This window comes from Choloepus didactylus, chromosome 8, assembly GCF_015220235.1.
Source record: "Choloepus didactylus isolate mChoDid1 chromosome 8, mChoDid1.pri, whole genome shotgun sequence".
NCBI classification, from domain to species: domain Eukaryota; kingdom Metazoa; phylum Chordata; class Mammalia; order Pilosa; family Megalonychidae; genus Choloepus; species Choloepus didactylus.
Window position 1 is genome coordinate 99507231 of NC_051314.1, and position 14549 is coordinate 99521779.

Consider the following 14549-nt stretch of genomic DNA (forward strand, 5'->3'; position numbering starts at 1 on the left):
CAGCAACTTCCTCTTTTATTGATCATAGCATTGTTTCACAAAACAAAGTAAAAGTTAATACAAATCTAAAACTTAAATTTGTGCCATCAGTTTTAGACTTCTAATTCAATATTGATGCTACGCTTTTCAGATAAACACAGAATTGTTGGGCAGAGTATGATATTTTGATTCATTGGAAGGGTACCATTCAAGCACGGACAGCCAAAGCAGTTGCTTAAGGACTGGCTACCAGCTGTATTTTGGTCATAATATTTGGGTTTAATATTTGTTTAAAATGCAAGATGATTTTTTTTTTTTTTGCCAAAAGCTACTGCATCTGCATAATATCTAATTTAATATCTAATTTAATATCCTACATTGTTCTAGTTGTAAAGATTATTATTGCCATCAAACTTCCCCACTATCCTTGTGGGATATCTCACTCTCTGTGGCTATAAAGGCAAAGCAATTTAGTCAGGAAAGTTTGGGCTCTGGAGAAAAATGTGCCACTTATCTGCACAGCCTTGAGAAAGTTACTAGATTTCTTTAAATCTTAATTACTTATTTTATCTGTAAAATTGGATCTACGAGAAGATTAATCACAGTTTCTGTGAGGACTGAATAAGAGAAGTATTTATACAGAGCCAGAAATTTTGTAAATGCACATGCATCACGTACTAAGAATTGTTGGCAGAATCATATGATCAGGATATATTTTGTGGTTAAGTTTTTGGTTGTTGTTTAAAATGACCTACATATTGCATAGGAATAAAGACCTTAGTGCCAAAAATGGCTATGTCCTATGATTATGGTCGAGAGTAGTCTTAGGTGGTATGTTTTTCTATTCACGTTGTAAAGTTTTCAGTCAGTGATAACAAATCTTTTTAATTACTATAAACTGTGATTCAGTAAATAGACAATATTGTTTCTTTTTATGGTGCATTTAATCATAATGTCATCTGGCCTGCCCCTCATCTCCCACTTGGACAGTTGATTTGGTCTCCCAATTGTTTTCCTCGCATTCATTAAGGATTTGGGCATCTGATTCACTTTCTGTGCACTCTTAGTCCTGCACTACACTCACCCTTCTGAGCACTCCAACTATTCTAGCACCCATTCCTTCGATTCCCTTCTGATTCCCCACTATACCTTCACTTCATGATCTAGCATCTTTCTAGCATTCCTTCCTCTTTTTCACTGCCCTCCTATAGGATTTCTCTGCATGGATTTCTCCTCACTCTAAGCAATTGGTTTGCATGCCTCCTAGCCTTCATTTGCTGGTGCCTCTGCCTGAAATGTCCTCCCCCACTATTTCTGCCTTATTCATCTTAGGTTCAACTGAACAAAAAAACCTGACTTGCCTCTCTTGCCTGCTACAGGCGTTTACTATTTGCTCACTCAGTAACCTGTATATACATTTACTAAAGTGCATCTTATAAAGCCTTAGGAGCTGAAGTGCTGGCTATCCTCTATCTGTCCCATTAGATGCACTCACCACTATTCTCCATCCTATTTGGTGCTGCGGGAGGCTGTCCTGTTTGGTCTACAGACTCTGTCCTCTGAGCTCTGGCAAGAGATTTTAGAGAGGAGGGAAACTGACATTAGGATACTTATCTCTGTAGGTACTGTCCTGCAAGATTGCTGCAGACTGGCTACATCCTTCACCTAAGGGTTACAGTTCTTCTCAAAGCAGCCTTTTCTTCATCCCCCTTTCCTCTGGGTCCTGATAACTGTCCCCTCCCTTGCCCTTTCAACCCTAGGTGTCCTGATAGCCTCTGCTATTACCAGCTCCAGGGTACTGCACTATCTATACCCTGATCATATTTACCCTTTAAATATTCCCTTCATTAAGCTTTCTGGAATTACTCTAATTTGTGTGTGCCATCTGTTCCCTGCTGGATGCCTGATCTAAGGAAATTTGAAAATGATTCCTGATTACAAACAGGTTAATTTCCTGTAACCTTCTTGGATCATGCCATGTATTAAGATGTTTTGTGTGTTCATTACCTTTGGAGAAACCAATTAGCCCTTTAAGAGCCTGGTAATGAGACAAAGCCTTCAGCCACACAAAGGAAGAAAAAACCATGACCATTGTGAAAATCTTCTACTCTTTATTGTATAGAAAACTTCAAAGGAACTCCTTAAATGTGGAATTTCACATGTCAACACAATTGTATTCATAGAATTATAAAGAATTACTACCTCTTAAAATCAAGATTTCAGACAGGAATAATACATGATTTATTTAGAATAGTATGGAAAAATAACTCTATGTTAATTTTATAGGTTCCAAAACATTTTTTTTGTGTGCCCAAATTCTTACTTTAGTATTTTGCAAAAGAAATCCTTATATAATGTTATACATGTTCCTGCTTTTTAAGTAAAATATACTGTATGTAATTTAACCTTTTCTTGTTAGTGATGATCTTTATGACTATTAATCATTAAAACCAATTAAAAGAGCAGATATTTATTTCCATCCATTGCTCATCGATTGTATTACTTCATCTCTACTACAAGTTTCCATGCTTCCTACATTTCTTACCTCTCCAGCTGTTGCTTTTAGACTGGATAATCAAATACCTAAATTGGAAGAACTGGGTATAAATACAATCAATAAGTCTTAAATAAGGACCTGAGATCTTATTCTCAAAGTAGCATGTGTGGGATTTGTAACAGATCAGAAATCTTTACAGATTAAATTAAAAATTCACAGGTATATTCTGAGTAAGATTTTGAGAAGTCTCATGTCCAGGGTCATATGACCCTATTAGTTTAGAATTGATAGAGAATTCAAATTTGATCCTTTCATTTTATGGTTTAAAATATGGAGGCCCAGGGATATTAGGAAAATCACATAACTTTACACAGCTGGTTAATAAAAAAGATAGAACTTTGAAATCCTTAATAACCTCTTAGTTTAGGGTTGTTTCCCCTGAACCATGTTAGAATTTTGCCATGCTTGGAATATACTAAATTGAAAGAAAAATAATTGAAAGTTCTCTTAGAATACGGAAGTTCAAGTTTGGGCCAACATAATTGAAAGCTCTAAATTACATGTATAATTTGAATTAAAAAATGTGTAACATCACACTTGTGACAAAAATATATATATATGGCCTTTAAAATTTGTAATCCTCTCAAATCGATCTTGCTACACTTTGATTGAAATGCATGGTGAACTAAGCAATGCCTCTCTTTTTTGCCCTATTTAAAAAGAGCAATTGGAGAAAATGTTATTTCTGGAAATTTCTAGTCAAATTTTCTCTCTTAGATGCCATTAGTGGAAATCCATTTTTGGAGTATAATTTATTTTTGTGTCTGGTGTATTTTAATGTTTGCAGATGGTAGGGGATGTGGAGGATCTCTTTTGCCCCACAATGTTCTAGCAGTATACTTGGATCTGTTGCAAGTTTTAGGAGTTTAATGGAGTCCTAAAGATTGTTCCTTCTATTTCTCCCTTATATTTAAGTATTTTAATTATTAGTTATTGACTCACTCTTATATAGTAGAAAGAATATGAAATTGATTTTTAAATGTGAATGTTCAAAATATTCTTCTCTTCCCTCTGTAATAGGCTGCATTAGTTTCCAATCAATCAGGTAACTGATTTTCTAATTTCTTTAAAAATATTTTTAAAGAAACATGGTACTTCATTGCTACCTTTGAAATTTAAGGTCATGAAAACAATTTTCAGTTTACTTTTTTGGCTATTAAAATTTGATGCACTATTTTCATTAAGAAAAGTCACAGAGTGATGTAGAAAAGTACAGGAATTGCAATGAGTGTATGTTAATTAGAATCCCAGCTTTGCCACCTTCTAGTGATATTGCCTTGGAGACATCACTTAACATTTCTGAACTTGTTTCATCCATAAAAGAGGTTTATAATAATGCTGATCCCAAAGGAATATTTTTCAGATCAAATGGAGTAATAAATGTGAAAACACTCGCAAAATGTGCTTTTCAAGAATCACTTAAGTTTTAAAGTTCTTACTTTAGTATTTACATTTCTCAAATGGTTTGCCCTCATATTTTTAAAAATGAGGGAGATACTTGTGTCTTAACTCTTGTGCTAAATCTTTAAATGGAATAAAACATAACAATGTTATAAAAGACTATGCTATGACATACTGCATTATCTTCTTCTATAAACTGAACCCACTAACCCAGAGATCTTACTGGATTGAATATTCATTTTATTCATGTTCTCAAGAGTGCTTTTTTTAAATTATTTTTTAATGTGAACTTTAACATATATACATAACTGTGGTAACTTTCAAAGTACGATTTAACAAGTAGTTAGAGAACAAATTTCAAAGAATGTCATGGGTCACAGTTCCACAACTTCAGCTATTTCCATTATTGTAAAATATAACATACATACAGAGTGCTTTTAAAATTTTAAATGCTGTATGCATAATCTCACATCCTATGGCAAGTAAATGGATAATTTACAAGTGCAGGCAATTATCAAATACTAGGCACAGAAGACCTTAGGTAATAGGTAACTGGAAACAGAAAACTATTGCCACCATGCAGCCACAAACAGGCTGTTAGCATGTCAACTAGACTAATGTTCTAATTTTCAATATAATTTTTATATTATAATTATGTATAGAGAAGCAAGTATGACATTTCACATCAAGAGAGAAATAATGGCTAAGTGAGCATTTGTATTGGAGGCTGAATACCTGTTCTGCTCTCATAGAACAAGGATCTCACATTCATCAACTCAACAAACGTTTATTTAGTTCTCCTATATAGTAGGCACCCTTCCAGGGGTTTTAGAACATAAAATGTCTCCATTCTATAAAACTCGCATTCTAGTGAAGGCAGAGAGACAACAACCAAGTAAATATATAATATGTCCAATGAAGACAAGTGCTCTGTGAAACATGGGGCAGGGGGTAAGGAATAAAAAGTCACAGTGGGGCCAGGACCACTGTAGGCAGGGTGGTCAGATAAGGCGACCTCTAAGGAAAGTGATAGGGGATGAGATAAGAGAACTAGCTGGGGGTCAGAGCAGCTAGGGGCCCTGTAAGCCTTGAAAGAGTTTCGGGTTTATTCTAAGTGACACATAAGGCCAACAAAGGTTTTTGATCCAAAGAGAGACATGGTCTGACTTAGCTATCAATAAGATCACAGGTTACTATGTGAAGATTAGATTTTGGAAGGCAAGGATGGAATCACAGAAAGCAATTTAAGATAGACTTAAAAATAATGAAGGCAAGTTCATCCAGTTCAGATATCCACATATGGCAACACCTAAAGGGATTTCTTTCATTTGGAATTTTATAAGGGAAAAAAATTTGTTGAAAAAGCATTGAACACTCTAACGGAAGCTGTACATAGTTCTATTGTACCAGCTTCTGTGGCACTGTCTATATTTGATGACTAAGGTTTGAGAATAAATCTCCAGTTCCTCTCACCAAGAAGCTTATGATATCTTAACTGGGATAATTAAAGAAAGAGTTCTTATGAATTTTGTATCCTCTTCTTATGTGGCAAGTATAGAGGTGGTTATAAGATTTGGCTTGTTAAATCCAGGAATGGTTATGTTAACTCCTCAGCTGTCTTTATAACCTGAGCATTTCATGGCTCCTGGTACCTACAGTCCGTGGCTGCATAGGATAGGATAAGAGCTAAACCATTTTGGCAAGCAGAGTTGCTTCGTGCTTGAAGTGGGAACTGAAAACAGATCTCCCATAGAGCAGAAACATAGGTACTATTAAACAGCATCCCTAACAATAGTAGCTCTGGATTGTTACCGTTAATCACTTAATACCTAGTGGGGTTGTGAATAATCACTAATACTACCATATTCTCTGCCTTATTTATGCACTGACTTCACCAAGTTTCCCCTGGACTTCATGCCAATGACTAAGCACAATGCTTAAGATTATGTGCTTAATACAAAATGCATTCCCTCCTTTGTGCAGAAATACATGGAGGCCCTGCTAAAGGGTACCTCATGAGGATTTTCTGTCTTTAAGTGGAGATGGCAGGGAAAGAATCAATAATGAATATATGATGTAAAATCCAGGATTCTAATTTTCTTGATAGAGGCCTTTTTCTGCTCTTCTCCATACCTCCACTGAATACAATGAATTTGATTTAATAAGAATCACTGGGCAGGGGAGGAAGTGTTGCATGAAAACTGTGGTTCTTTGAAAGAAAAGGAAAGAAGTGGGCTAGAACTGGAGAAGGTTATAAAGTTAGTTACATTTCCTAATTGTATTCCGCCAAACAGCTTCCTCCTCCTTCCCAGAGTAAATAGACTGCTTGTCCTAGCTAGATGGGGGAGATGGCCAGATGTGCAAAGAGAAAAAGCAATCTGTATACTTCAGGGATATATTTGATTCTGAAATTCCAATGTGCTAAAGAATTATAGCAAACATAATCCCAGATCACACTAGAGTAGAAGCAGCAATAGAGATATAGGGTTCAATAAAACTAATAGTTAAGGATCCTCTAACTTTAGCTCCCCCAACCCCCCAGTACCTTTAAATGGCCCAAAACTGTTACTGTTAATTTATTGTACTCTCAGGGCCACTGTATATGGACATACACCTGCACAAAACTATGGTTTGGTTCACAAAGACCACAACACCATAACTTGCACACCCCTAAAGTGCCTTTGCTCACCCATGACTATTTGTTCTCTGGATACTGTTTAGTACTCACTCCCTCATACGTACATGCCCCTGCTGCCACTAAAGTCATGATCTGATCTGATGATTGATACTGACTTATTTATTCACTCATTCATCCATTCAACCAGCTTTTTATTGAGCATCAGCCTTATGCCAGTCACTGACCCCAGAAAAACTGATTATGAACAAGAAAAATGAGTATTTTTTTTCCCTGAGCATCCACCATGTGTCAGGCTGCAGACTGGGCCCATTAAGAATATTATCCTTTATATTATCCCTTTGAAATATAACTGCAACCTTTCCAGGTTATTGTTATTAGCCATGAAAATGGATTTCATTCTGATTTTAGAGAAAACCAGGATTGATCTTATTAACCATTCCTGAGGATGGGGCCATTAGAATAAAACCAATGTGCTGTCATTTACAACGTCCATTGGCCGTAATAAAAATCTCCACCATTGCCAGAGCCAGATGGTCTGTGGTTGACCTTTTGGACACTTTGTGCCTCACCTCACAACCTCTTTATATGTTGCTCCTCTCTTTTAATTCCCTTTGCCTTTAGTCATTCATCGTGGTTCAGATTAAATGTCATCCACCTCTGAAGCCATTCTAGGTCCTCATGGAGAAAATCAGGTCCCTCATTTCTGTTCCTATAATTAAAACTTAAGAATGCATGCACTTTACAATTATACAGACTTCTCTTTTTATCTCTGTTTTAATTCACTTATTGTTTAATTAAGTGTGTAATGCTCAGAAAGGTTAAGGAACTTGTCCAAAGTCACATATGAACCCAAAGAGGAGAACATTTTGTCTCAGTTATCATTGTCCCTTAAATGACTGAAAAAGTGCCTGACATTTGGAATGCTCTCAATAAATATGACAATGCTAATGGATGGAATGAATGTTTAGAGAATAAGACATCTGATACAGCTAGAGTGAAGAGTTTTGGGGTACAGGAGCATAAGGAGAAATTTGTATGACAAAGATGGGACAAAAAGTTAGGGTCCAGATTATTAGGGAACACATCTGTCTCGTTGAGCAGTTTGGACTTTATATTGTAGGCCCTGTGTATCCAACACATATCAGGGAGTCAAACACAACCCCATTAAGATCTTTAGCAGAGGGAGGACAATATAAATTCCAGTGTACCATCCATTTCCTAAATGGTCTTTCTTCATGAATCCCCAGCCAGATCAACCCTGAAGCCCTCTGCTTTGAGGATGGGCTCTTTCCTCATCTAGCGCATTGTCTAGAAATTTAAGTGATAGCCATTTTTAATAACCATTTGTTCTTGACTTTAAAATCAAACTATTAGCAATGAATGATCCTTTGTGGTCTTTCCAATGAGACTCTCCAGCTCTTAGCAAACAAGGACTCAGAGGGCCTATCCATACAAACCTGATCATGCCTGAACTATATGTTCTATTTTGCCACATTTTACGAGTGCTTAAAATTATAAAATTTTAGAAGTGGAAAGTAAATGATTTTATCTCTTTGAAAACCTTCATACTAAGGCAACTGAGGTCAAGTGATGTTAAGTGCATTGCTCAAGGTTAAGTTCCATGATTTTCTCAAGAGAATAGGAGGTGTGGGTCAGAGAAAAGTAAAAATTATGTGGTACTTTGAATTCAATAGACCATATTATGGGTCTGTGTTTCCCTGAACTTCATTTTGTGAGCAGGTAGATGGAGTATTAACTTAATGAAGAAGCTCATTTGATTTAATAACACATCTCACTTTTAACAATGTGAGAAAAACCATCTGCTTTCTCACCACTGTGGAAATGTGGAAGGTAGCCTGCATTTAAGGTGCTAAGGGGATGTGATGACTGCTGTCACTATGGCAACCAATTGTTTGTTTAAAGTTTTTTTCAATAAGTCTTGCTCATACTTCCCAATATATTCTCTGAATTCAAACTTTTCTTCACTCTTTTTCTTTACCTCCCACAGCTGTTTTAATTCAAGAGCCTAAGTCTCCTTTCTTTCTTCATCCTAATATAACCTACTCAAAATAAAGAAATGTTTTTCAATATCATATTCATTATCACCATCATTTTAAGTGTATCTTTATGCCTGGCACTTTACATGCACGATTTCACTTAGTCCTAGTGCCACCTTGCAAGATAGAGATTATTATCCCCATTTTAACCATGACTAATGGGTTCAGAGGACGACATACTTCAAGGAGGTCTCAATATTTGTACTAAGAACTAGTAATCAGAACATTTAGGATTTGAACCCCAGTTTTTTGGATCCAGGAACCTGTGCCCTTTCCACTCTGCCAAGCTCCCACTCATTCATGTTACACAATACCTGTGAATCTCTATTGCCCATAGAGGCCACCAAACCACCACATCTGTCCTTAGACCCTCCTCCAGCATGTCACCAAACTCAATTTCCCAAAACAGCCTGCCCATTCTTATTCTGAGTATGGATCACAGTTCACACATACATTATTCCTCATCTTCCCTGTGCATTCGCATCTCTTTATTCTCTTTAATCCTTCAAATCCCAATATAATGATTATTTCCCTCCAAGAATGCTTCCCTTGATTATTACACCCTTTAGTTATCTGCTTTAATCTGTCCCCCTACACACCTCCTATACCCATTTGCTAGCAGCTTGACTTTACGATTGGTTCAGTTGGCCCCAAATAGGATGTGTAACTGCCAACATTTGCATATCAATTTATCTTTCTAATGACTTCTGCGTTTATTTTGGAGAGGACAGTAACATAAGAAAAAAACTTCACAAATGTAAGTATGTATGTGGGATTGACTATAGCTAATCATCAGAAAATGATTTTTGTCTATACAGATCTAGGTCATTGGAGCCTGGATGAAGAAATCAAATGTCCAACCTAACCTCAGTGGTTAGCCTTTTTTCATAAGCCCATATTCCAACTATAGAATCTGAAGATTGTCATTATGAATGTTCAACCAAATAAATTAGTGTGTATGAGGATGGAGAGAGGGTCTTCTCTACTTGAAAGAAATTTTATGGAACACTATATCCTAGACTGTATAGAAGTCTTTCAATTATTAATTGCCCAAAGATACAAGAGTTTTTCAGAGACAAATATGGAAAACTCGTGTTTATATATAATTGTAAAAAAAAAAAAAAAGATTACACATAAATAAAATTTTCAGACACCAAAAGCCTTTCTCATTTTAAGCCAAAATTTCCACTTATATTTTAAAGTATTTTTGGATTTAAAAATCCTAAAATATATTGTATATGTTTCTTTATCTTAATGACTCAGGTTCATCATTTTGAATATTAATTACTGTTTGTCTCTAAAAAAAAAAAGTTCAGTTTTTAATTTAATAATGCATTATTAGAGTTAGTTTCAAGCAAAATGGTTCTAGATTTCTACCCTTTCAGAATATTTACTATATATACATATATATATATAAATATATATATATATATATATATATATATAAAGTGTTGTGTCACAGCTCTCATTTATTGCTTCCCTCACTAGACTACTGCTGTTAGTTTCCTATCTCTACATTAGATTTTGACATTGCTGTAACTGGTATACCAAGTAAAACATTCTCGTTAGAATTTAGTCTATAATAAGAGTGAGTGTTGAATAAGAATGAATGTAGTCTCCTCACATAAGATAATTTTACTGTATGACTTTGTTGTATTTATGCTGTATGTTGAGAAACCATTCAACTTCATGGTTTTTTGCTGAGTACCAGAGTTCAGGTTGTTAGGGCTGAATAGGACCTTCTAAACCTCGATGGTATGGGGCAGATTGAGAAAGGGTAGCAATTAAAACTTGACTTGCTCACTAGAGTTGTTCAACCAATACAGGAACAGACTCAGCAGTGGGTAGTAAGAATTAGTGCACACTATAGCTCAGAGTACTATAACCAAAATCTGCAACTCTGTTGTTACATCTATTATAGGATCTTTTTAAAGCCATACAGCCATTTACCTTCATTATGTTTATTTCTTCATGATTATCTCTTAGATTCCTTCCAAATGTAAAAAGTTTTAAGAGTATAGGTATTTATCTTAAAGATACTATGCCCTTTGCAGTATGTAGGCTCTTTTAGTTCTTTTATATTCATACTTCCTGAAAGAAAAATTAAGTCTAATGAAAAATCAAACTTTTGTGCATTTATAAATGCATACATAAATTTTTACCACTTAGTTCATTCCAGTTTCCTTAAAACTCTGAATTACTTGCAGTTTGAATGTTTAAATAGATTTCTTACCTAGTGCTACAGATAAAAACCAACTAGCTTGAAAAAGACTTGCTTGGAGATGCCTTTTAATGATGCTCTTGGCTTTCAGTTTATTTGGCCAAGTGCTTTGGTGAACTCCTCAGTTTAACCTTTTTACATTTACCAATATCTATTAAAAAGAGGGTCAAATTATGTTGCAACTAAATACATAGAAGAGTCTCTGAGGGATTAGAACAAACTATGGTGAACTTTCTTTGTTCCAGCCAATAATCTTCTGTTATATCTAGAAAAGTAGAACCATTACTGCCATAGATAGTTTAAAGTTGTAAGTAAAATCATATCAGTTAACACACATGAAATATGTTTTTTTTTAATTCACATAGATGCCACTGCTAATATACTTTTCTTCTTTGCACACAGTACATTTTTGCCTGAGACCATGTCAGCTATTTCCTAGCTTCTCATTGCCAACTCCAACTTTTGGTAGAATTTAGCATAATATTCTATAGTTGTTGAAGGATTTCTTAATTTTGACCAGCTGTCAACAAAACGTGTCTACTCTTGAAGGAGAAATACTCTGGCAAGGGAGTGAGGAAAAGGGGAACAACTGGCAGACAGAGAACTCCAGCCCATAGTCCTAATCTTTAAAACAAAAAAACTAGGAAAAAAGACAGAAAGAAGACAGAAAGAAAACAAGGAGAGGATATTCTGATAAAAATGGGATTCTTAACCCTTTTACAGTCTACTCTTTCCCTTCTCAACTGACATGTTCATGGTCAGAATCATACCATGTCCATCTTTGTATCTGCTGCCCCTACCACTAATATACCTAGCAAATAATAGATACTCAATAACTGATGCTGGTAAATTGAATCCTTAGTTGGAGTTGGTATTTTTTTTGTCAGCCCTCTCTACTGGCTCTTTCTCACTACTTTTGTTCTATAGTTATCCAGTCCAGCAGACCAGAGAGACCCAGTTGGATACCTTGTTTTAAGGTGCTTATTTTTTGACTAATTTTCTTGAAAATAATTGCTTCCATTTAATGATTTTGTTCATGTATTCGGTACTTATTAAGCAACTAATATGGGTAAGGCACTGCTCCATGTGTCAGTGATACAGCAGTGAACACATCATCATTCCTTATCATGTGCCAGACACTGCTGTATGCCTCAGATAATTCACATTATCTCATTTAATGCTTACAACCCTGTCAAGTGGGTTCATCCTCATTTTGAAATGAAATTTCTGAAATATAGAGCTTAATTAAATTTTCTAGGACCTCACAGCTAGGAATAGCAGAGCTGTAGGTCAAGCCCAATTTTAGCTGGCTCTAAAGTTTATCTGTTAACCTCTAGGCTCTACTACATTCTAGACCATGAATTAAGAAATGGTAATTACAATAATCTTAGCTGTGAGTAGTCCAATAAGTGGTAGTAGTTCATCATGAAGAATTCTTAGGACTTAGTTCTATGGAACTAGATGCATAATCAGCAAGTTATTTCCTCCCAAATTAAATCTACCACAAATTCACCCGGAACGATTGATTGAATCCCATCACAATGAGCACATCTTTGAGAAGCATCATAAATTGCACATGGTCCACATTCATTTTCATCTGGCCACCATCTATACAGCCATTGACAGCAGACATTTTACAGTATCAATATCATAGTCACTGTGGGAGTTGCACTTTATAAATGAAACAAAACAGTTCAGTTTTTATCCAGATTAAGTAACTTATTCATTCTTTCAAAAAAATATGTTCAAAGAAGGACCTATGCACCAGGCACTGCAGTAAGATGTAGAAAATAAGATAGAAACTATGCTGTCTTGGACTTACGTATGAGAATCAGGGAGGCAAAATAAATTAAGATTATTTCAAGAGTGACGAGAGCTATAAAATACGTGAAGGATCTGGGAGTGCTGTGGTTATAGAACAAAGAGGCACTAATTTAGAATGAATGATGGGGGGGTCTTACTGAGTCCAGCAGGGTGAGAAGGAGTCAACCATACAAAAAGAAAAGAGAAAAAAGTACTGGTCTAAGGGAAAAGAAAATGCAAAGGCCCCAAAGCAGGAACACACTTCATTAATTTGAATAACAGAAAGAAAGCTTTTGTGTCTGCATCAGAGTAAGGTGGAAATGAGAGGCAAGGGATAAAGTTGAAGTTAGAAAGGTAGGGGCCAGATCACACCAGGCATTATCTGTAGTGTGAGTCTGTAATGTATTTGCCAAACAAATGCATATTTAGAATGGAAAGGAATGCTCTTCATAATTACACCAGGATGACAGGTATAAACTAGGAATTTCCCAGGCAAACCAGGACTTTTGTACCTGACTCACATGCCAGGGTGATGGAGTTTTGAATGTTTTCTAGTACAGTTGTGAACCCTTGGATGACTTTAACAGGAAAGTTATGTGGTTTGACTTGCATTTCAAAATTATCATCTTGCCTACTATGTGAAGAGTAAATTCTGAGATGGGAGATCAGTTTTAGAGCTTATTGGAATAATCCTGGAAAGAGATGATGGCTTGAATGGTTGCAGTGGAGATGCTTAAAATTCGTCATCCTGAACTATTAATATTTATTGGACTTAACCTTACTGAAAGCTCAGGCTCTGATTTATGTATCCCGTATCTGTATTCATGGTCAGAAATAGTAGAGCCTAGTGGTTAAGAGCATAAACTTTAGAGTGAGTTAAACTTGAGTTTGACTCCAGCTCTGCTACATCCTATGCAAGATTTTAGGATCCTATATCCTTTTTGGGATATATTTTTAGACAGCATAGACAAGACATGGGTTGGTTATAGTAGTGAGGAAGTGTCAAGAATAAAATGACTACCAGGTTTTTAGCTTCAGTCTCTGGGTGAATAGTGATGACATTTGATCATTTGGGGAAAAAATGGCAAAGGAATAGATTTTGGAAGATGATGCAAAATGGATGGAATCAAGAGTCTGGTATTGGCTGCATTAAGTTTGAGATGCCTGTTAAAAATACAAGTGGATTTGACAAATAAATAGCTGGGATATACTCATTTATCTGTTCAGAGCAGCTTTCTAGCAATGTTATCTTGAATACTAGGTGAAACAATTTAAAACAACATTCAAATATTCTATTAAAATGATTTTTCCCTCAACATCAAAGATTATATTTTGTTTTCACTCTCTTGGTGTTTGAAATTGCTAATCTTACCATTTGCCTTTCTAGGAAAGTATAGACCTGGGTGAAATCATGTTTTCCCTTTGTTATCTGCCTACTGCTGGGCGTATGACATTGACAGTCATCAAGTGCAGAAATCTGAAGGCTATGGATATTACTGGTTCTTCAGGTTTGTATACAGTTAGCTAGCAGATCAGGAGTGGCATTCCCAATTAAAATATTCCATCTATATAAAATTACATTTGTCTATTAAATTATTGAGTTCATTTTTCTGTAATGAGATACTATCAAGGGAGAAAAAAGATTACAAATTAAATTGCTCCAATTTCTCTCTTTTATTTCCATAAACATGAAATTTTTGTTAGTATATAGATTTAGTTCCTTTCTCAGAAATACTTAATTTACCATTCACTTCCCCACTTCCAGTTATCAACTGCTTATCAAGGAAGATTCTTAGACTTTAGGTCATTCACTTAAACTTATATTACTCTGTGAGTGAAAGTCATATGAAGACATGATTAGATTGAATTTATTTTCTTTACTTGGTTTATAGA

At 35.5% G+C, this 14549-nt stretch overlaps 1 protein-coding gene across 2 annotated transcripts in view; it reads left to right on the plus strand.

Annotated features, from left to right (window-relative positions):
* Positions 1-14549, plus strand: part of SYT10 (synaptotagmin 10) — a 60706-nt gene that overhangs the window by 34707 nt on the left and 11450 nt on the right. For both annotated transcript variants that reach the window (XM_037847998.1, XM_037847999.1), the window contains exon 4: positions 14044-14164. In XM_037847998.1, coding sequence (XP_037703926.1) covers positions 14044-14164 — 121 coding nt within the window. The remainder of the gene's footprint in view (positions 1-14043; positions 14165-14549) is intronic.